The sequence below is a fragment of the Aulonocara stuartgranti genome (genome assembly GCF_965226115.1).
Source record: "Aulonocara stuartgranti genome assembly, chromosome: 15".
NCBI classification, from domain to species: Eukaryota; Metazoa; Chordata; class Actinopteri; order Cichliformes; family Cichlidae; genus Aulonocara; species Aulonocara stuartgranti.
The window spans coordinates 3,648,634-3,672,020 of NC_138951.1; the positions used below are offsets into that span (position 1 = coordinate 3,648,634).

Sequence of the window (23,387 nt, forward strand, 5' to 3'; positions counted from 1 at the left end):
TAGGGGTAACACTGGGTTAAAAGGTGTTTCCCACTTAAACACATTATAGCAATATTTGTGTTTTACAGCATCCAACAGCTGAATGGTGATAAAAAGGCATCATGTTGTTGACCGAGGCTCATCTCAGTACAGTTTTGTCTCAGTATGTGGCAGTACCTGCACAGCCATCATTTCACCTCTACATGCTAGAGGGAGGAACAGGCTATAGGCCCACAAGTGTGAGTGACAGGTTGTCCTGCAATGGAGAGACCCAACACTTTCACTGGTCCCACCACTCTGGCAAATGCTGACCTTTCACTTCCTGACGCAGCAGTTGTATTTAACACAGCCACGTGCCCCTGGCGACCTCACACACATGCACACAAAAGTGTACACAGACACAGAGTGGCAGCTTTGTGTTGGTTAAAAAGTACTTGTAAAACCTGAACACAGAGAGGGAAAGCAGCCTGTGTGCAGGCATACAGTTAAAATACAGCCTACTAGTGTCTGGGGAAGAACAAAACATGGCATTGCTGTCCAAATGCAGAACCTATTTCACAACGTTTTTATTTACCAACGAGTGAAGAGACACTAAAAAAAGAGTCCCACGAGACATCAACTTTTTCTTTTATTTCAAAATATTCTCCCAACAGGATGAAACTCAGAGAAGCCCAGAGGGTCCAAAGCCAATAGAGCCGTCTAGAACAGAAGCACCACTCATTATTGCTATGTCACTCTGCTGCAGGACAAGGTGTTCAGGGGAGAGAGAAAAAGAAAGAAAGAAAGGAAAGGAAAGGGGGAGGAAACAAAGTCAAGCACAGAGACTCACAAACACATTCACTCCAGTATACACATACAAAAGGAGCTATGTGAAACACAGTGGTGGTGACTAAAAAGTAAGATTTTTAAAAAGCTGCAGATGTTCTCCATGGTGACTGTGGAACTGGTTTCTTGTGGCTCTGCAACCAAACTGTTGATATGCTCACCTTAGCCGTAAGGGGGTTACATCATGGTGTGACCATCATCCGATTGCAGGCAAAGTGCCAGTAAGTGATGTATTATAGAGAAGCATAACTACGAATGAAGGTAGAGCCGGTTTATAGATTTAAAAAAAGTCTTGTTTACAGCTCCTCTTGGGCAAAACAAAGAACATCTGCAGCTGTCTGATAAAACCACTTCATTCTGCCTTTCTGCTTCTAAGAGGCATACAGTATAGCAATACAGAATGCTGGGGGGAGGAGGAGAATGGAGCAAAAACAGGAGGTGGGGGAAGGAGTGTGAAGATACGGGAGGTGGGGCTGCTGGTTGTCCATCTCTACTATCACAAGTCTAAAAAAAATTCAGCATGGTACAAAATCGTCAGTAAAAAAAGATGCTTTGCTGCCATGGAGTCAGAGGGGGCGAGTCGATGGACGCGCCCGTGCCTTTACGCCTTCTCCTCGGTCGCCTCTTCTGCTGCTTCAGTTACCTGGAGGTGAAAAACACACATGCAGGTGTAGCCATTATTTACCCCAGGAGACGTAAGAGGGCCAATGAGGTACACGGAGGGGAAAACCCAACCAGTAAGTTGTGGTAACCAACCCTTCAAACAGTGTAGATCCAAACTTATTTTGCATAAAGATCACTTAATGTTTTGGTTTATTGTCTGTAGAGTAAAAGGCTTTCCAAATGAGTTATCTGGATGGTTTTGCTAACAACTACAGGGAGTTATAGGGATGCTTGTCTGTGTAGAAATTCTAGGCTTATAAATATTTTAAAAGTTGAGCTAATGTGTTTTTTCACATCTTTATTAGATAGTTTTCACTGAAGCAGGTAGGACATGCACCAAAGCGGCTCGGGTCAAAAGCAAACCTATTTCGATGCCGCTTTGGCCTGGCAGCCACCCCAACCACTGAGCTAAATTAGCACCTGATTTATTTCACTTTTGTCGTATTGTTTCCTCGTTTTCTGCTGGGGATGCCAATAACTAGTTTCTATTTTAGTCTTCTTGCATTTTGTCATACTGTCTGTAAACATTGAGTGTAACAAAGGATAAACATCAGGTCACATCTTGGGTGTGAGACTGCGCTAAGTCTGTAAAATAAAAGCTATATAAATGTCATATTTTTAAACTCTTACCTAGAAGTCTTGTTTGATTCTTTACATTCAGTCTAGCGCATGTCTTTTTTAGGTCTTTACCAGTCTATCAGCATAGACATTTATGACAACCAATAAATGAAAATTTAAAAAGTAAAGAACAGACGGCAGGAACACGGTTTGCCCAGCTATTAGCACTCTGCAACTGCCAAGTTGGCAACAAATGTTTGGAACCCCACAAACACAACAAACGGCAGAGTTGAGCAGAGTGTAAATGAGTAAATAAATAACTACAGATAAGGGGTGGGTGATATTTCCTCAAAATTTCAAGAAAATCTATAATTATGATACTTCTGACGATAGAGAAAAAACAATACTGAACTACATTTTATTGATGCTTGCAGACAGCTGCGTTTCTACATTTTCCATCCTTTGTATCCAATGAGAAGTTGGCACTGATGGCACACTTCCTAGTTTGAAGTATTTAAACAAGGTGCCTAAGTAGTTTCCTCACCGGACATTTTAAGTATAAAATAATTGCGTAACGCTTTACTTTAACAATAACTAAAAATTAATTACATAATAAAAATGTAAAATATTTTCTCTATTGCCTAGCTCCATCCAAAGTTGTCAAGATTCACCTGAACACACCAACAAGATATTTCTATGGGCATTCAGACTTTAAAGGGGTTTAAACACATCCACTTTGCAGCTTTGAACTTTTCATGACATCTCCCAACAAAGGTGCATATGAGTACACAAACTCACAAACTGCTCTATCCAGGCAGAACATCACCTTAAACCTCAATTCATTTCTCCAACAAAACACCACATTTACTCACTTACTGCCAGCAGTGGCTGATTTCTATTTATGGACCTCTCAAACCTCCAGTAAATAAAAGCAGAACTATCAGTACTGCGATTCGACCGAAGTCAACCTTCAATAAGAAATTTACAAAGTCAGGCAGGTCGGTGTTCATGAGTTTCAAGGTAACATATGACCTCATTTGCCAATGAGGAGCTTCAAGCTGTTAGCTCAACTCATCACTCGTTTTTTTCAAGCTAAAATTTTGCAGCGGCACAATTATTTTATCTTACTTACTTTTTACATTCTCTCCTGACTTAGCAATAATTTTGTTGCGATCTCCTCTGAGAGCTAAGTTCAGCACAGCCAGGTTTTCTTTGTGTTAGTTGGTTTGACCAAACCTAACACCCTCAGAGGCAACAGGTACCACAATAGTGGTTAAGAACTTTTGTTGTTAACCCAGGCACATCAGACAAGTCAGTTGACTGAGCACCAATTATAAAACAGTGCAATGCAACACTGTACCAAACAAGACGACAGTGGTGCTGAGAAAAAGGATAATTTTGGGAATCTGTGATCATCACAAGCGCACAGAGCAGAAACATAATCATACCTGGCACTCTCGCTGTGCTGTTGTTGGTTAGAAACGTAACAACTGCGCATCACAGCTCTGATGTTTTTAAATGAATACTTTTAAACAAAGGTCAGGGTACAGTCTGTTCAGTCTGTGCCATAACCTAATGAAGAAGATATGAAAATCACTTTATATCAAAATCAAATTTACTGTATTCATCTAAAACTGTCAATAAACAACCTGCAAATGTACTGATTTGTTATAGTTTTGTATTTTGTATATTACTTTTTATTTTTATTTCATTATGATTTGTAATTTAGCTGAAGTTTCCAGAGTGCATTCTTTTTTTTTTTGTTTCAGTTGAGTTTTTAATGCTTTGTTTTAGTTTAATTTTTGTTAATTAAGTTGGAGTGTCTTAAATTTCTATTATTATTATTTTATGTTTTGACTCACAGTCTTGTGGACATCCAGTAAACATGTTCATCAAAGCCTCGTCAGGTGAGTTGTAATAATATTTTTGCTAAAGAAACAAATACTACATTTAAGAATATTTTCTCTATATTTTTTTGTTAGTTTTCCAACTTTACAAAATTTAGTTTTCATTAGTTTTAATTTTTGAATTTTTTTGGTCAACTAAAATGTTTTTTAACGTCTACATTAGTTTTAATTAGTTATAATCATTTTGGAAATGCAGTTGATCGGTTTTCTCACCTGGGTTCTAGTTGCAGCACAAAGAAGAATTAGCAGCAGGTTAGAGCCAAGCATAAAAACATTCATACATTTTATGCATCACCAGCTGAATGCATGCAAACTCCAGTGACACCGTGACGCCCAGTTTGGGCTGCTGAAGCTGAGCTTCATGGTGGTGTTAGTAAGATATTGCTCAACAGGTTGCATACAAAATATATTCGTCAAGCAGATATTTGTACTTAGAAGTGTACCGAAAATCTGAACGTAAAGCTTATGAGTTTAGAAAAAGCAAACACGGTAATGTTGCCGAGTAAAAAGAAAGTCACTAGTGACACAGAAAACTCTGCCTAAAAGCTAAACATAGCTCGGTAACCCGTTAATCTCACCTCCCACTACACCCCTCTGGTCAATAGTGGAGTCAGCTGTTCATGAACCAGAGCACATTTCACATTGCAGCTCTGTGAGCAGCAGCTAACCTTCCTGCTAATGGAAAAAGTTGTGTCAGACCCACTTCACTGCACACAGAGAGCAAGTGGGACATCCTTACTTCTTCATTGTGTTTCCCAAACACTCTAATAAACACAGCACTGCAAAGCACAGCGAGTAAATGTTTTCCCTGTTAACGCAGACGTGACTATTAGCAGCACGTTAGTGTCCAAGCACACATACCAAAGACCAGTTAGAGACACTCAACCATACCCTTAACTCTGACTGTCTCACTCTGTCCTCTCACTGACATCATGGAGGGAGCCGTGCTTCTGATGGAAGACACACTGACAGACGGACGAGACACATAGATCTGTGTGTGTGTGTTTATGTGTGAGGGTATATCCATGTGAGCAAAAACAGACGTGTGGCGTATTTGTTGTAATTAATGTTCGTTTGTACACAAATTGACAGGATAAGGAAATAAAGATTATTATTTTTAGAACTGAATATAATTTTCCTACATTTTATTTAAAAATTACATCATGTTTTTATTTTCCCCTCCTCATACCTCATTGGCCTTGGTGTCTCCATTCTGGGCAGGACCGTCTTCCTTCTTCCCCTTAGCGCCACCTTTCTTTGCCTTTGCCCCCTTATCATCTACCACCTTCTGCACAGAACAAGTGAGAATAACATAATGTGCATATAATGATAATTATAGTAACATTTTCTAAATCAGCATTGCAAAAGCTTCACAAGGGCAGCAAAGAGTCAATGCACAGTGGTTACAGTTAAAAAAATCAAACTTGACTAAAACCAGGAAAGGACTTCTCTATTTTATATTGTATCTTAAAGGAAATAAGTGGTTCAGAAAATGACCTTTCCAGAGCTTTGGGGTGTTAATGCTCTATCCCCTTCCGGCTACAGCCAGGCCCCTGGAGGACACAAAGGATCTGCCCAAGGATCTCAAGGCAAGTACTAAGATGTCAGCTCAGAGCAAGGCCGTGAAGTAACCAATATAATCTTCCAGAATATACTGGGAGTTAATAAGGCTAAAGCTAGAGTGATGTGATTCTGTAAAAACTCAGTAACAGTACAGTAATGTACACAAGTCTTGAGCTACCCCCCATTTCTTTGTTTTCAAGTAAAAATAGCCTGAGTTATTGCATACATACTCATCACAGTTAAGCCTGCTTTCAGTTTGTGTTTTGTTTTTCCAATCCAGCAGCTTTGGACAGTCATATAAACTAATACTAAAAGGCAGCCAATTTCCTCAGATTTTTGCAAATTATTACAAATAATTTAGTGTGTGTTTGTGTGTGTGTAATCTGTTTCACCTTGACGACAGTTTTCTTGGGCTTGGCCTCAGGCTTGGGTGGAGCAGGTCTCTGAAAATTACAATAAATAAATAAATCCTGTCAGAACTAATTCATGGTTCAGAGTTTATGAAGACATGTTGCTCTTATCTATATTATCTAGAGTTATCTTTTCTCTTTACTCTTTGAAAGCAGTTTCAGCTACTTTGCTGTACAGAGTTATTCACTGAGATTAACCCAAAGCCTGCTGACTGAAATGTCTGCACTTGATCTTCCTGTAGCCCAAATATTGATAATGATTAAGTACTTGCACCATATTTCATAACCCATGGGCTTTCATCATATTCCCATGGGTTTTAAATATCAGATGTGGGCTGACCTAAGACCACTGTGCAATGATTTTATCAGATGGGAGCAAAGATTCTGGCCATTTTTTTAGGCTGCTGCGTGTGGACCATGTTACCCTGAAGCCACAAGCTACAGTAACGCTGCTGTGATGAAATGAAATCATGTGATTTATTCTCACAATATCTCTGTTTTGCTCAAGAAATGTCTGACACAGCACATGTGATCTAAAATAAAAAGGCTTGAATTAAGACAAACTGTGCTGAAGAGGGTCAATCCTGCTAGTAACAAATTGCCTAAAGATACAATTTCAAAAGTAAACCTACAGCTAAGAAATTGCTTGCTAGGGTGACTTAGAGTTGAAAATAAAAGGATAAGAGGCACTTTAACTGTAGCTAAACCTCAGTCTACTTGGCGTTAGCTTGAATGAGGCACGCACAGCTTGTAGTGTAGACAAACCAACCTTGTGGCTACACAGACATGGTATCGCATGCCCTTTAAAAAAAAAAAAAAAAAAAGAACTTACACCATACATTTTTTTGGTGCAAGTAGTTAATTTGTACCTTTGGACAAGCCTAGGTAGCATAAAGACTGGCTACCAGTCTTTATGCTAAGCTAAGCCAAGCTAACTGCTAGCATATCTAGCATACAGAAATGAGAGATGAAAGTGATAAAGATTTCCCATGAAACCCTTAGCAAGAATTACATAGGCTCAAAATGTCAAACTAATGTTTAAATCAAGGGTGTCAAACTTACAGAGAAGAACCAGCCCCTCAAAAGCTATTAAATGACTGCGTAAAGTGTGAAAGAGGCAGAGAATGCATTAATAACTCAGGTTTTTTTCTCTTTTTTCTTGGTGCTGAGAAACTTTTCAAAGCCAAAAAGTATGTCTAGATGTTGACAGGTTGCTTGAATCAGAAAGAATTAAATTGTGGCCTTTAACGATCAACTGCTATCTACAAATTGTGTTGCACATGTAATTAGAGGAGACTGACTACATATGCCAAAAAGAGATTTTGTTCAAATGAAAGAATTAAAGAGAATTCAGGCTGTTCTTCGCCAGTTTGATACCCATGATTTCAATAGCACATGCAAATAGACGGGGTAAAAAGACCCAGCACCGGTGGATTTAACATGCAAAGTACGCACACACAAACACAATGACTGCACAGCAGGGCTGCTAGACCACATAAAAATAACACTATATTTCAGATAACATTGTTTTAAAATGCCATTCACAATCAATAGCTTAATACAAATTAGGCATAACGTCATCAAGGAAAATACTTATTTTCATCCACATGATTACAGAATTTATAACACCACTGGTGGCAGTCATGCAGCCCTGAACATCAACATGTTGTGCAACATACAACACTGAGAATGGGCAAAGACAACAGAGAGTAGACATGCATACCAAGCCAGGAGCCAGTCCTCTGGGAGCACATTTATGGAGCTCTTTTAATTGGCGATTGCCTTGATGAAATCCATAAAGGTCGAGAGGACTTTACTCAGAGCCTTGGTAATGTGACATGTTTTAGCCCGGCGGGATGAGGGGTTGACACTGAGAGGAAAGAGTGGACAGTGACAGAGGTGAAGACAGAGAGAGGGGAGAGTGAAACTTACCGCTGACAATCTCTCTGACCTTCTGGTGGGCTACCGGAGCAACAAATGATCAACAAGAGAGAGATAGCGAGGGAGAGACAGTGACAGAGAGAGAGAGAAAGAGATATCAGTTGTACCTTTGCCAACTGCTCTCGAGACGATCTACTTGGTGACTGTTACACGTGTCCTAATCATTAACTCCTCATGTGAGTATTCTTTCACTCATACACACTCCACACAGCACGCGGAAACACTGCCACGCACACACACACAGCACACACACTCACAAAGCGTCTACCTGTTTTGTGACTTTGGGGGCCTCCTTGCCCTCAGGAGCCTCTGGGGACTACAGGAAATAAAATGAACATATAAAAAAAGTTCAAATTTAATTTTTCTCATGCACAAGTGAATTATCTCTGTGAACCAAAACAGATTCCAGGATGTCTTAATGGAAATATCACTTACTACTCATGGTATAACACATCTGTAACAATAGCTGAAACAATTAGCATGTTTTTGATTACTTACAAAAAAATAATCCTCAGATATTATTTACATCATAATATTTGAGGATTTTATGATGGAGGAAGGTTTTTCTCATTCTGGCCGAATCACAAAAAGAATGTAATCACAATTAAATTTAATCCTTCTTAAGAAAAGGATTAAAATAATTTCCCCCAGAAATCAATGGTCTTTAAAAAAAAAATAAAACCACTGTTTAATGTTTCACATAATCAAAGCACAATTTCCATCACACGTGACCAAAATTCTCCACAGATGCAAATCACATTATGTGATGATGATATATGATGATGCCACAATCTCTCTGGTTAATTCCATTTTTTTAATGGAGGCATCTTGCTTACGTGCAAAAAAAAAAGAAAAAAAAAAGAATAATGGACCATGACATCGATTCACTCGGGGGAGGGCGCTTATTAACTAACAACACGGGCGTCATTTGTTGCTCCTAATGGACACCGTATTTCCCGGCTCCAGGTAGGCAGGGACGGCGCACGAGAGAAGTGCGCCCACTCCCACCATGAAAAAAAAACCCGAAAAAAAAATATTGGTTTAGCTCGCAGGTTGACATTCACATTATTTGCATCATTTGCATGTGGCCGACCTCCGCCCCTAGAGGCCCCCCATTCTCTGTCCTCAAAGGCGAATCTGCGAGGACAATAGCCGTTTTTTTAGGTGACAGAAAAGCCAATTTCCATGTATGCGCTGATACAATGCACAGGAGCTTGTCGTGCAGTCCTGTTCAGATAAGAGCCACGGCCTCTTTTCACACAGCGGCGATTGTCCCTGATCCTTCCCCCCCCTTTATTCCTTTCTCTTCATGGGGCTAAGGGCTCGTTCATTCTGCGTGGCGCCTGCCATATTCATCACCACCCGGAGAACCAAAATTAGACAGGGAGGTGGAGGGCTTTTATTTTATTTGTTTATTAAATATTACATATATCACGCATTATTAGGAATCTACATGAGTAGATGAGAGAATCTATATGAGTGAAATGCGCCCAGAAGAATGATCACAGCGCACGTCTCCAACAGGATTTACGCGTCCATCCATCCAGCGGCTCTAACATTCACCGGTGCGCACTGTGGACAGGGAAGTGGCAGGGGGGGAAAAACGACCACAAGAACGGCCATTGGGATGAACACGAGGATTTATAATGAAAAAAGCCCCAAAATGTCGCATATAAAATATCCGTTATTAATAAGTGGGTGTTTAACGCCTACGCGTGAAAGGCTGCAGTCGAAAAGACGTTTCCTCAAACTTTGGCATCACCTCACCTGCCTCGACGTCGCCACAAAATATTATTCCCATTTTTCCTCGATTGCATGAGCTCGAAAAAACTACAGTGAAGTGTGCTGCACGCAGGGACGACACTCACCTTTCTCTTCGGCATTTTATGCGTCAATAATTCTCCACCGAGCAAAATAAAGGTCAAAGCCAAAGGGCCAAGATAGGTGAATTTGAACTACCTCGAAATACGGGATCAATATCTAAGCACCTTCGATAATATGTTGATTATATGCACTCCCCCAAAACTTACACCGTCCGCAGCCATTGGGCAGAGAAGTCAAAATCCACTCCTGTGCTGACTCCCGATTGGATCGTCTCGTCTCTATGTAAATAAGAGGGTCGCGGGCATTGGCCGAAATTTACCAGAGTCTCCCAACGATTGGCTACGCGCTCTTTGTGCGCAGATCCCTCCCGGTGAATCTGGGTAATGTAGGATGGGATAGAGAGAATGTTGTAAATAAAATACAAAGGACCAGAAAAAATGGGCACAATGGCACAATGTCAGCCACAGGCGAGATCCAGAAAAGCTGGAAGGTACTGTGTCTTGTAGGGGTTTCCCTGCTACAGAGAACTAGAGAAATCATACACAACGTTTCTGCAAAAAGGTTGTCACATTCCCTTCAGGAACGTGATGGTCTGTAAAACGATGCAATGGGGGGGGGGGGGGTGTACTGTGTTAGATTTCAGCGTGTCAGACAGGGTTACGAATATTGTGCACAAGTGCTTTTTTTGCATTTGTATTTGCATCCTAGAAATAAAGTCAGAATTAAATCAAGTTGTAGATCACGAAACCAAATCTGTCATTCATGTGCACAGTACAATTTTTAACATAACATACCTTTGAATTTAATTACCTCTTGGGAAGTTTTAGGACCCCTGTAGTCAGGCAAGGTTTCACTTGTAATCCCAGCTTTCCATCTGGTCAGCCTTAGTTGCCCCAAGTGAACTCAGATGACCCAAAACTGCCCTCCTGATAAGCCAAATTGCGCACTCATCATGACCCGAAGGACAAAATGAACCCAAGGTAGATATCTGTGCTTAGGTATAACAGTGTTACTGACAGTGGAGGCACCATCAAGAATACAACTGTGTTCAGAATTTCAATTTCATTTATATATTTATACATTTCTATAGCACCAAATCACAATGACAGTTTCCTTAAAATGCTTTATATTGTAAGATAAAGACTCTACAATAATACAGATAAATCCCCATAATAAGACGACCAAGCGCCTTGGTGACAGTGGGAAGGAAAAACCCCTTTTTAACAGGAAGAATCTCCTTTGCTTGATGGATGAATGGCCTTTATAAAAACTACACATTTTGTGCAACTACATGCAGATGATTTGAACAGAGAGAAAAACATTTTAAAAATTCTGTAGAAATTATTTATTAATTGTCATTAGACTTTTTTACTAGCGGTGGCTTATAATATATTTATTTATTCTAGGAGCCATGACACTTTGTTCTTTTGCCTGCTTTCTTCTTATGGACAAAATAAACCAGAATGACAAACACCTATCGCCTGGAATGAACGTCTTTTTGATTGCATGCATCACATCCTCTTAGTACATCAGCAAGTACTGGAAAAAAATGCCATTCACATTTTCTAAGAGGCCAAGGTGCTACCTTCAAGCAGCTCAAATAAAGAAGAAAAAACATTTCGTTCAGCCATCCAGTCAAAGAAGTCAACCAAATACTCAGGATAGAAGGTGTCAATTCATTTCTTTTCGCTAACTTTCTGTTTCTACTCCAAATCTGAGCTAAATCTCGTGATGTTCTAAATTACACCGCTACAAGGAGTTTAATTTTCTATTAAAGCTTTAAAACAGGTGTTTAACTGTTTAGTGCTCCCATGAGTAGGTATAGTCAATTTTGAACTTAACTTGAACTAACAATAAACATCCAGAACTTACAAAGCAACTGTTTTCAGCATATTCTACAATATACAAATGCACATATTGCACTGTTTTGACACACAATAGCCATAAAAAAAACTGCACAGAAATCAACAAAAGGCACATTCTTGTTCAACATAACAACAGACAGAGAAACGCACAGAGAAACCAGTTTTACAATAGGCAGAGCTTTCCTGCCCTAAACAAGCCAACAAACAAAACCCCTGATTTCCACACAGGTATGAACGCACAACCGCTGTAGAAGCCAACTAACCCAGAACCAGCTTGATGGGAGCTGCAGTGTTCCCACATAGATTGACACAGTCAGCTCAATGGAAGAAAAGAAAATCACAATGGGGCGCATCTACAAGCTTATATATACAGACAGAGAGTTTTAAAAAAAATCAAGGAAAAACCTGAACCCACAAGGCCACGGGGTGAAAGATGACACAAGTGTGAAAACTGTCTGAATCATCAGTATGCTGCACAGGCTTGTACGGGCACCATTTGAACTGTTTCCAATAATCTGCCACTGATGTGAACACAAAAGATGCAAAGCAAATACATTGCCTAAAAGGTTAAATTAATAGAATGGAACCATATTTGTGTAAGTTAACGTAAAGAGAGAGAGTTGTGTTCACAGCAGGCCAGTGAGATTTTGCAAATTTTGTGTTTGGTTGACTTCAGCCAATACAAAATAGTTTAGGTTTTAAAGTTTACCGTGTTTAATGAGTTTCACTTCTGCTTAAATATCCAGTCAGTGGGGCAAACATGGTTACTTTGTTTCTCTTTTTTATTCATTGAATCACTGATTTCTTATCGCCTTACTTCCTGGTGAATTCTTTCACCTCTGCTGGTCAAAATGAATCTATGTTCCACACCGAACTTTTGAAAATGCCCTATATACACTAAATCATGCATATCATGGATGTTTTCTCCAGGTACTCCAGCTTCCTCGCAAAGACAGCCTAGAGACCTGTCCATGTTGTATCCTCCCTTTGACACTATGACAGCTGTGATAGGCTCCAGACCCCTGTGCCCCTGAATTGGGTAAATGGAACAAAATGGATAGATAGGCTGTATTAAAAGGAAAGATTAGGCCTTTAGAGCATGCTAACATCTCTATAAGGCTGTTCAAAGAGATGAACAACTTATTAATGAATCAGGCTAAGTGCCTATAGTCTGATAAAATAATGCTCACATGTTTAACAAATATAATGTTTATTCATAGTCTGTATCTAAAAGATGGAAATTGAAAACATGGCGTCACCCGTTGGTCTGAAAGTCTTGCTTTGTAAATCTGAAGCTGAGCATTTTGATATCGCCATCCCACCTTTTTTGAAAACAGACATTGTGAGTGAGGCGTTGATCTAACTGACAAACTGAGGACAGCTCACGTTTATAAGTTAGCGACATGCAATAAAAGCCTAACAGCCCCAGTTTGTCAGCCCTTCTTGTAATGATGGAGAGATAATGTACAAAACCAACATGATTGTTTTATTTCATAAGACTTTAAGCTTGAAACTGGGAACATAAACTTATTGCAAAATGTTTAACCGAGGTCATGGTTTATGGCAGCACAGGGTCATTTGCCATAAGTACAGCGCCTCTGGGTGACATAATGAACACTCAAAAGTTGGTATAGACATTAAATACAAGTGATATTAGTATTGCTCTGATAAATTTAAATCAAGCAGAACCAAGCTCATTCCTTTTAAGCTATATTAAGTCATAATAGAGGACATGTTCAGCCTGATCTTTAGTTTGTTTGATGGGGGTGGAACAGTGGTTAACATTGTTTTCTCATAGCAAGAAGGCTTGAATGGCTTAGTTCCCTGCTGGGGCCTTTCTGTGTGAAGTTTGCGTGTTCTTCCTGTGCCTGCGTGGGCTCCCTCCAGGTACTGTAGCTTCCTCACATAGTCCAAACTGGCCATAGGTGTGAATGTGGGCAGAAAAGATTGTATGTTTCTCCATTAGCCCTGTGATGGCTCCAGGGGTCTAGATATTAAGACTGTTTGTCATTGTGACCGTAACATCTTTGTCTGCGCTCGCTGATAAAATATCTAAGATCTACAGCTGGATGACAAGTTAAAGTATAAATCAGCACAAATATTTAACCTCATATGGAACCATTGTCCTTTCTTTTCCTGCAATTTGTCCCCTTCGTTTCCTCCTGCTTCAGCCCACTTTGAATGAGAACTAGAAAAGAAGGAGAATCCACGCCTGCACAGGGAAAACATGCAAACTCCCCACAGAAAGGCCTCGGCTTTTCCAAGAGCTGTCTTGCTGTGAGCAGCCGTGTAAACAACTTCCCCACTATACCACCCCTGGGAACATTAGACAACAAAAGCTGAACTTTATGTACCCATGAAGCTTTTAATCATCCCACATGATGATAAAAGAAAAAAAGGAAATCTTCCACTTTTTCTTAAATTCCAGTTTCTTTGGGCTGTGCTCAGGGCTAAATATCAAATTATGCTTGGTCAGTTAAGAAGGTCAGTGTGTTCCTTTTATACAAATAAAGCACAGTTTATCAAATTAATACAATATGGGTTAACGTTATCCCCCACACTCCTCTGACAGATTAAACACACCGTGTCTGTGTCTGATTAAAATTTGGGTTTCCATATTCATTGTACTACTCCAAATGAGAAGGGAAATCGAATGACTCGCTGAAGCAGTACACATCAGTAAAAGAGCCGAGGCTGCCTCTGCAGACACGGAAGTGCTCGTCAGCAAGTCAGAAATAGTCTCGCTCTCACCACGCGGTGACATTATTGAGATGCCATATTTCGTTGTAGAGAATGTGAAGAAAGCCAGACCCAGGCCCAAATACACCCGCATGTAGGCAGGACGTGACTGACACCTTGTGGACAATCTTTTGCATGATTATTATAGATGAATACTGAATTACAGAGGATTGAAAGTCATTTTAATATGTGCACCGCATACAAGCCCAATTCCATCCACTGAAACCTTTTTGTAATAATCTCTGTAATAATAGCAAATAAAACTCTTCATATTTCTTTTTCCCACTTTCTTCTTCTGCAAGGAAATTTAATAAGCACATTCTGAAAAAATTCACAATTAATAAGCTATCTGCTTTTTAAAATGATGATCAGGAACCTAAGATCTCATATCTGATATGTGTCACGGACTCTAGTGTAAGTCCAAGGACAGCAACACAGACTCCTTACGCTTAAACTGTAACACATGAAGCCATAAAGAAAACAGAAAACGCAATGAAAGCTGAACATGAAGCACTTTCATTAATTCATACAAAATTTGCAGTAAATAAAAAATAAAACAAAATAAAATAAAAAGGTGTTATATGGCAGTATGGCATGCCAGGGTGCCTGTCAGGTAGAGAGGCTCTAAGATCGATGAAGATTCAGATCTCAGACTCTCAGATGAAAGTAAAACTCACTACTGCTCACAGATGCTTCATCTCTGTTCATGTTTCACATTTTGCAAAGCCCTCCAGTGGGTCGAATTGGATCCTTTGTTCAGCCAGGTCTGGCTCCCTGGCCTTATGTTTAACATCTCTGCCCTATTTCACGTTTCAGCATTAGTATATTATTCAAGGAAACTGCTGAGGGGTTTAAAGCAGCAATACATTTTAATATAACTATTTCCAACGCAGCGTTTTATTATTTATGTGACACATTTAAACGTTCTCTTTTTTGCTCTTAAAACGAGACAAACTTAACCCCTCTGACACCCAGATGTCTATTTATAAAGCTGGATCACCCTCCCACCCATCACTCTTACCGGTCCGGCATTACGTCATTGGGACACACAGTTTGTGTGCACACTGGGAAATTTGAGGCGAATCATGCGTCTGCAGGAAACACCGGTCAGACTGCCTTTTGTCTGCATATGATCCGCTTTTGGTTTATAGCCTCTAAACACATAAAAGCAGCAGAGGGGCAAAAACACACAGCAGGCTGATAGGCGGGACTTCCTCCTGGCATAACTCAGCTAGTCGGGCTGTTTATCTCGTCGTGCAGCGCAGGGATCGAGCCAGTGCAGGATCTGATAACAAGGTAAGCCCGTTGACAGCAGCGGGGTTTGGCGTGTTTCTCAGTTTGTGCATGTAGTCTGCCTCGTTGTCGCTCCATCCGCTGCACTCGTGTAAATTGCACTCGTTGCTGTGCGTGGTTATTGTTGCAATCAGAACTGCGCGTTTTTTTTTTAGCTGTTAGCAATGCAGCACAAAGGCTAAAACACGGGATCTGTTATAATGTAGCGGACTGTCGGGAGGTTCACTTTAATTCGTCTGGATGTGAGTGTCTCTCTGATGTGTCGCCGTTGTGATATCCTCAGCTCGCCACATTTCCAATGACATCTTTGCTGTCATGAACTGAAATATCTAAATGTCGTTTTTATTATTATTTTATCATTTACGTTGTTATTTAAATCAATTTTCTCAATTAATTTCTGCATTGTTTTCATAACCAGCTTAGTGTAATGTATACATATATTTTTTTATAATTTGTTTAATTAAGCCATTAGTTTTATTATTATTAATTAGTGATGCAAGTTCCAAGGAGGCATTTTCAGCTGTTTGTTTGATTCGGCCAAAAGTTCAAAACCCAGAGATCTGTTATTATGTAGAACAGCCCTCACATGTGCAAATGTGTGTTTCTTTTGCGTGATTGATTTCCTAACTTTACTCTACTAATATTTTAATATATAAATCTGGGTAATCAGTAAATGTTGCCTTTGCATTCGTAAACTTTACGGGGCTCAGCCCCTTAAGGGTTAGGGTAATTATCATAATGTCATGCATAGAGTGCGTTGCAGTTAATATTAATGTCACCGTTCAACCCATGTTCATTGACATGAATCCTGTTAAATGCTGATATTTATATCAATTAATATGTTCTATTTAGAATGTGAAATTGTGGACAAAGCAGAAGTTACCTCAGCTTTGTAACTTTTCTTGACTTGCCTTCATGTCCACTCTAACCTGTTTTATTTTGCTCTCTGCTGTCTTCATCCAACGCTTTCTCCTTCTCACCTTCCCCATCCACCTCTCAGTCTTTGTGTTGTCACCAAAAAGTAAATGGAACAGTGAAGCTGAATTTATCATCCAATAAAAAGCTGATTTACGTCACGTTACAACAATATTCTAATTAAATACTTGCTGCCACTGGCTGTTGACAGTCAACACTCTTCTGACGAGCTCTCTGGAGCTCTGCTGTACTGTAAACAAACAATGAGACTCAATTCAACCAGAACAGGAAACTAATAAAGCAGATCAGCTACGTGGTTGGCAAATAGCGGCTTATTGCTTAGAAAGCTGAAATTAGTTAATAAATCAGGTGGTCTAGCCTCCAGTAGCTAATGTTTTTGATGCTGTTTAGAGAAGAAATATGCATAGGCAAACAATTTTCACATCACAGCAGTGACCCTTCATTACTGGAACAATTTGAACTTTCCCTTGTTAATGTTTCATTTGCATATGAAATTACATCTTTGCCTTCTTTCAGCTGCAGCAACGCAAAATCTTAATTGTTAACAAAAAGCGACGCTGCAGCACCTCTGTGTGCGAACACTGGGCATTTAAACTGTTTTTAATGGTCACCTGTACTGTCTCCAATAGACAAGTTGAGAGGAAAAAATAAAATGCATACAGTCATTAAGGAAGGTAAAATGATGCCCTCAATGTTTTTGAACATTTTCACAAACTAGCTCACAGCTTCTTGTAAAAAAACAAATGTCTGTGTAGGCTTGTATCAGAAAACCTATAATGGAATATGGATGTGTCTGTGATTGGTTAGTATCCAATCTAATCTGTCAGGCTTTAGTTGAAACCACACGTAGTTCCTCCAAAACTAGATTAGCAGACGGTACTTTTATATTGATGAGGAAGTGCACTAGATGAATAAAACAGTAAGTGCAGCTGATCAGATAATGTTGGAAGTTGGGTCTGCATTATCATACGATTTTCTAACTTTGTATGGATTAAATAATTTATCTATGATTTCAGTAAAAACCATAGATAATCATAGATTAATAACAGGTTATAGACTTAGAGGGGTTAAATGCTGGCTGTAGTCATTAATGTGTTGTTTTTTCGTAGGCTGTTTCGTCAGACTGCACACTATGCTCTGCTACTTGTTGCGAAGAGGCCACAGTCCTCTGCTCTGCCTCTGGGCCCTGCTTCTGCCTCTGGCATCCCTCGATCGCCCAAGCCACCGTGGAAGTAGGGACTACCTTGTAACGGAGCGGCCCAAGCTGCTGCTCGTGTCCTTTGACGGCTTCCGTTGGGACTACATTGACCGTGTTCCAACGCCTAACTTCCGCAGCATCATGGACACAGGGGTGAAAGTGGAGTTTGTGGAGAATGCTTACATCACCAAAACCTTCACTAATCATTACAGCTTAGTGACGGGGCTTTATGCCGAGACGCATGGCATTGTGGCTAATGAGATGTACGACCCTGTTCTGAACCGGTCCTTCTCCATGGAGACGGACAGTGTTTATGATTCACGGTGGTGGGAGGAGGCTGTGCCCATCTGGGTGACCATCCAGAAAGCTGGAGGACGGAGCGGGGCAGCGATGTGGCCCGGGTCTGATGTCAAAATCCACAACATGTACCCTACTCAGTACCTCCCCTACAACGCCTCAGTCTCCTTTGAAACCAGAGTGGAACGGATTATTGAGTGGTTCTCTGCACCAGAAGCTGAGGCGGTGGACTTTGGAGTTCTGTACTGGGAGGAGCCTGACGAGAGCGGGCACAACCTTGGACCTCAGAGTTCCTTAATGGACGTAGTCATCGCGTGGATTGATGAGAAGCTCGGCTTCCTTATAAACAAGCTAAAGGAGGCAGGGTTGTATGACAGAGTGAACCTCATAGTGACCAGTGACCATGGGATGGCTCAGCTTTCTCCTGAGAAGATCATAGAACTGGATGAGTACGTGAGCAGAGACCTGTACACCTGGGTGGATAAGAGTCCAGTGGTGGGAATCCTGCCCAACGAAGGTATAAACCGTAATGTTTTTGGAAATTCATTCACTTTCCTCTTCACCACCATCATGCTTGTATATTAAATATGAAGCTGCAGCTGTAAATGAACTTTATCTGGCCAAAAAAGGGAAAGTGGATGTGCAGGACTGACCTAAACATTATCAGTTTAGTTAACAGTTCATACCACAGACAATCCTCCATGATGACCAAGGTTTACATCACAAACTTAATTTTTATTAAATTTGATCCAAAACCAGTGACTGAGCCATTTTCCCCCATAGACTTCTACAGGACTGGAAGTGATCGCCATCTGGTGGCCTTCATATAGAATGGAGGCTTAAGGCATTTCTGCACTTGCTCAATTTTTCTGACCTAGAAACTATAGTCATCTTATATTCATCCTGTCTGTAACTGTAGGGTATGTCCATCTTTTATATACAGTTGCTGCTTTTCAGTTAATCTCTAAAGTATTGAACTTTTGTTCCTCATGAGCCGCCGTTCATAAATCAGAATTTGCAGCCTCTATAAAGATTTTCTGCTACCGCTCGTTATGTGTCCTTCAGGGAAACTCGACGAGGTGTATAATCTGCTGGTGGATGCAAACCCGAACATGGTGGTGTACAAGAAGGAGGAGATTCCCCAGCACTACCATTATCAGCACAACACAAGGATCATGCCCATCGTCATAGAGGCCAAAGAAGGCTGGACCATCATGCAGAACAGGACCGGACCCTTCATGCGTACGTTTTCGCACATCACAAAGCTCTGCTGAGTCGTTACTGTGCACATTAAACAGGTTTTGTCAGTTTGTTTTAGCAGCAGCCTTTTTTCTGCTCTAATAATAGCTTCACAGAAGGTTTATTTCAGTCACTGAACCAGCGCTTGGTTTAGAGCAGCTGTAATTAACAAAGAAAGCTGGATATGCTTTCCCTTAGGACCAGCAAGAGTGTGTTTGAGTTAAAAAGTGTGTGTGTGTGTGTGTGTATGGATGGGTTTGGAGGCTTTTATTGCATTAACTCTAAGTGCAATCATTTTTTCCTAATACAAAACCTACTGAGCATCACCTCCTCAGATTAGAGCGTTCAGACCCATGTGTCATGGAGGCAGAGTGTCTTTTCACCAGCTAATGTCACTGCTTAATTCCTCCTCGCTGCTTGAAGGCTTGTTAATGAGTGAAATGACCAGGTGGAGCCTGCGGCTGGAAAGAAAACTAGCAGACTTTCAGTCTTCAGGGACAAAGCGATGTGAGACTGCTTAGATACACATGTGTGTATTATGATGCTTTCCTGCTATAACAAAGTTTTTGAGAGGGAGCGATATGCATTCATGACTAAAACATGTCTCTTCCCGTGCAGCAGTGGCCCCTTCTGTTTCTCAGTGCATCACAGAGCGCTGCGGAGTAATGCAATACAAATAACACTGCAGCTCCACAAACCCAGTCATTCTTCTTTGTTTACATCAATTGAAAGAAAATGTGCTCTGCGTTTCTTGGTATTCCATTATATGTCTGTCTCTATTTATTTGGCATTTGCCTTTATTAGATACTGCAGCGGGAGACATTTTATACATCCATATTTAGTTGCTAGCAGCATTCCGCCGGCTGATTGCTGCACTTCTGTGCTCATTCCTTGCGACATCGATCAGTGGAATGGGATTACAGCACTGGTAGAATTGCTGATGTTCTTGCATGCGCGCGCACGTGTGTGTAGTTGTGCATGTTTACAAAACAAAAATATAGAGGAAAGAAATGTCGACCAGGCAACGTTGGGGATCGGAAATCTCCGCGGGGTATCTTTAAGGTAAGATTTATGGCAGACCCTGGACCTGCTCGAATGGCCGTTAAACCCTCTGAAGCTGCCGTCGCAGCAGCGCTGATAGAGTGTATTGATTTTTACTCACAGCGCGCTGAGAGAATCACGTCAGATCTTCTGGATGTAATAGCACTGATAAATTTGAGGAGCGGCTGTTAGCCTGTCTAAGCTTTCATGTAAGGTCTTTGTGTTTTGTGATTTCATTTTCAGTTTTTGTTTGGGCTGCGCTGTGATTGATTTAGCCTTATCCCGTCTGCTGAGGCAAGTCGTTTTGGCAGTAAATCATCAGGTAGAGCTGCGGCGCCAGGTCCCATAAATCTGGAAACAAAACGAGCGGTCTGTGATTTATGGGATGTGAAAACCAGATATAGATGTATAAAAGGTCTATTAGCAACAGAATAATAATTTACATCAAAGATTTCCACCTTCTTATGCAAATGTTTTTGTCTTTTTTTCATCTCCAGTGGGAAACCATGGCTATAACAACAGCTTACGTAGCATGCAGCCTGTGTTCGTGGCTCGTGGGCCGGCCTTTCGTGAGAATTACGTCAAATCCTCCATGCGCTCCGTTGACCTTTACCCTCTCATGTGCCACATCCTGTCCATCCGCCCTATGCCGAACAACGGCTCCCTCTCGAATGTTCAGGACCTCCTGTCCATAGAGCCCACTGTGACCACGCCGGTCCCGCCTCACCCTCCCGTTCCCCCTCCGGGCACCGGGTACTCCTGCGCCCCCATCGTGGGCTCGTTCCTCGGTGTGGTTTTGGTGCTGGGCTTCCTAGTGGTCTACGTCATACTAGTGACACTCAAACAGCGGCCCTCGAGAAAACACAGGAGCTGGGAGATGTCGCAGCCTTTACTGCAAGAGGATTTGCACCTGTAGCTTGAGAGTGGAAAGAGAGGCAGACGTAAAAGAAGAGGAGGTATTCCTCCTCCCAAGGTACTCCCACATCCAGAAGCATCCCCTGAATGCCTCCCTTACATCACTAAATGCCGTTGTGCTGCTCTTGTTATTCACTGAAGATAAAGGAAATGTACCCTCCCACTCGTGCGTAGGGGTACGTCTGGTGTAAGGGAAACGTCCCGGGCGTGCTTCTGGTTTGGGTTTATTCAGAATAATTGGTTTCTTAGTGGCTTTGCTTTGATTGTGAATTCTACCTAATAGCGTCTAACATTTTCATTGTCACTTTATGAGTAAAGATACAAAAGTATACGTGAAGTTTGAGCCTGTGATTGTAAAAGGGTGAGCTTTTGGTGGCCAAGCCTGTGACACGGATGATATCGAGGTATCAGTATGCTCAAATCCCACTAAAGCTGTTCTTTTCCAAGGTGGGGTGTAAAAATCTTGTAATGGTGCGTACCTTCAGACAATCTTACCTTGTTGGAATTTATAATGTAACACTCATTAGCTTGTTGGGAAGCTGTGCCATGAGCACAGAAGGTCAAACGAGTAACTTTTTGGAAAGCCTACTGACACCTTTCTCATCCTGACAGTGAGAGTCGTCTTCAGTCCGTTTGCTTTGACATTTTCAAATCTATGCAAAACAGATTTGTATGTCATAAAGTGAAAAAGGGATCTGGTGAGATTTTTTTTTTCCGTCACCACCTGTTCTTCTTGTGGTCTGAGCACTGAATAAGATGTTACTTTGAACTACAAATGCTGTGATTAATCTAAAGTATTCCAAACTGTTCGTTTTAAGCACTTGACTGTGGTCAGTGTTACTTCTGAATGTTAACTGGAACCACTAAAATCTCACTCTTCGTGCCAAGCTACTGCTCATACGTGTAGGTCATTCCATGAGCTAATCACTTCAGTAGTCAGTTACCATTTGCCTTTGAACTTAACCGAGAACATCTCTCGAACGTGTGCAGTTGTTTGTGCGTCTGTCCTTTTTTTGTGTGTGTCAGGAGGGCTTTTTTTTTTCTTCCAGTGTAAGATGATTGTGTAGTGCCCTTCCATTCATATGTCTGCTGTCATTACCATGGTCATTTGTTGGTGAAATGTGAAGTGCAATTGCTATTGGTCAGTATTTGTGTTAGGAGTTTTAAGGGTTCTGTTTGGTTGAGAAGACTATTTCGAGCATGACTTGCGAGAGCTGTTCCCATAATTTGCACTACAGGATTGAAATGAAACTGAATGAAGGGGCAGTAGCTGGAAGCTTCTAGGTCATGTATAATTTGCACTTCTAGTTTGTAGTTGCTGTTTGAAATGACGAAAAAAGATAGGTGCCTCTTGCTTAAAAGCTTTTTAAGTAGCATAATCGGAGAGAGAGGTAGAAGACTAGAATTATAATCTGCAGATTAAATACTATCATTTTTTTCCAGCGTCTTTTAAGAAAGAATTGGTTCAATTTCAATTTTCTCCTTTTTGCTTTTCGACACACTGACTTTACCCGTGCCCGAAAATGACAGACATCACTGTGATATATACTTTTTACAAAATTTAAATTCATAAATTGAGAGCATTTATATGAAATTGTTAATTTTCTGAGAATTGTGTTGTTTTATGACGGAAAAGTGTTGTCTGATAATTTTCCCCTAACTTGTTGACAGAGAAGTGAAATGTATCCATGCTATATTCCAAAAACGATTTATTTGAAGTTTTTAAGAAAAGAAAGAATATTAGATGAAGCTGATCTCAGTTTGTTACTACCTTGGATTAAAATCGTGGATATTTAATATCATTTACAAATTAACTATCTTTGCCATATTGAAGCAAATAATGAGTCTTCTGGAAATAAAGGGACTAATGTGAAAATAACTGTGTTTGTTGATTATTATTATTATTATTATTATTATTATTATTATTATTATTTTTAACCCTTGTGTTCGAGGCCCAGATCTTTACATTTTTTCTCTTAGTCCACAAAAATTAAAATTTTGTAGTAATCTGTCATTCTTCAGAAATGCAGCTAAATATTGTAAAGTGTGATGCATTTAAGGAACAAAAAAATAAATAAGAGCAGCACGGTGGTTAGCACTGTTGCCGCACAGCAAGAGTTCAATTCCACCATCAGGCCGGGGTCTTTCTGTGTGGAGTTTGCATGTTCTCCCCGTGTTTGCGTGGGTTCCTTCC

General features: G+C 40.6%; 2 protein-coding genes across 5 annotated transcripts; one reads left to right on the forward strand and one right to left on the reverse strand.

Moving 5' to 3' along the window:
• Positions 1 to 589: 589 nt before the first annotated feature.
• On the reverse strand, positions 590 to 10,019 carry hmgn3 (high mobility group nucleosomal binding domain 3). 3 transcript variants are annotated; one of them, XM_082505636.1, is made up of 6 exons: positions 9,877 to 10,019; positions 8,115 to 8,162; positions 7,838 to 7,867; positions 5,888 to 5,938; positions 5,122 to 5,220; positions 590 to 1,447 (listed from the first exon to the last, which is right to left on the reverse strand). In XM_082505636.1, exons 1-6 carry the CDS (start codon positions 9,889 to 9,891, stop codon positions 1,406 to 1,408), a joined length of 285 nt encoding a protein of 94 aa, XP_082361762.1. In that variant the 5' UTR covers positions 9,892 to 10,019; the 3' UTR covers positions 590 to 1,405. The 3 variants fall into 3 exon arrangements, with proteins under 3 accessions (XP_082361762.1, XP_082361763.1, XP_082361761.1); XM_082505637.1 differs by lacking the exon at positions 9,877 to 10,019 and adding an exon at positions 9,715 to 9,870 and having other exon boundaries at positions 5,122 to 5,217; XM_082505635.1 differs by lacking the exon at positions 9,877 to 10,019 and adding an exon at positions 9,715 to 9,870.
• A 4,669-nt stretch (positions 10,020 to 14,688) lies between these two features.
• On the forward strand, positions 14,689 to 23,045 carry enpp5 (ectonucleotide pyrophosphatase/phosphodiesterase 5). Of its 2 annotated transcripts, none has more exons than XM_082505631.1 (4): positions 14,689 to 15,570; positions 17,613 to 18,515; positions 19,064 to 19,240; positions 20,776 to 23,044. In XM_082505631.1, exons 2-4 carry the CDS (start codon positions 17,636 to 17,638, stop codon positions 21,192 to 21,194), a joined length of 1,476 nt encoding a protein of 491 aa, XP_082361757.1. In that variant the 5' UTR covers positions 14,689 to 15,570; positions 17,613 to 17,635; the 3' UTR covers positions 21,195 to 23,044. The 2 variants fall into 2 exon arrangements, with proteins under 2 accessions (XP_082361757.1, XP_082361758.1); XM_082505632.1 differs by lacking the exon at positions 14,689 to 15,570 and adding an exon at positions 15,739 to 15,809 and having other exon boundaries at positions 20,776 to 23,045.
• Positions 23,046 to 23,387: the final 342 nt, after the last annotated feature.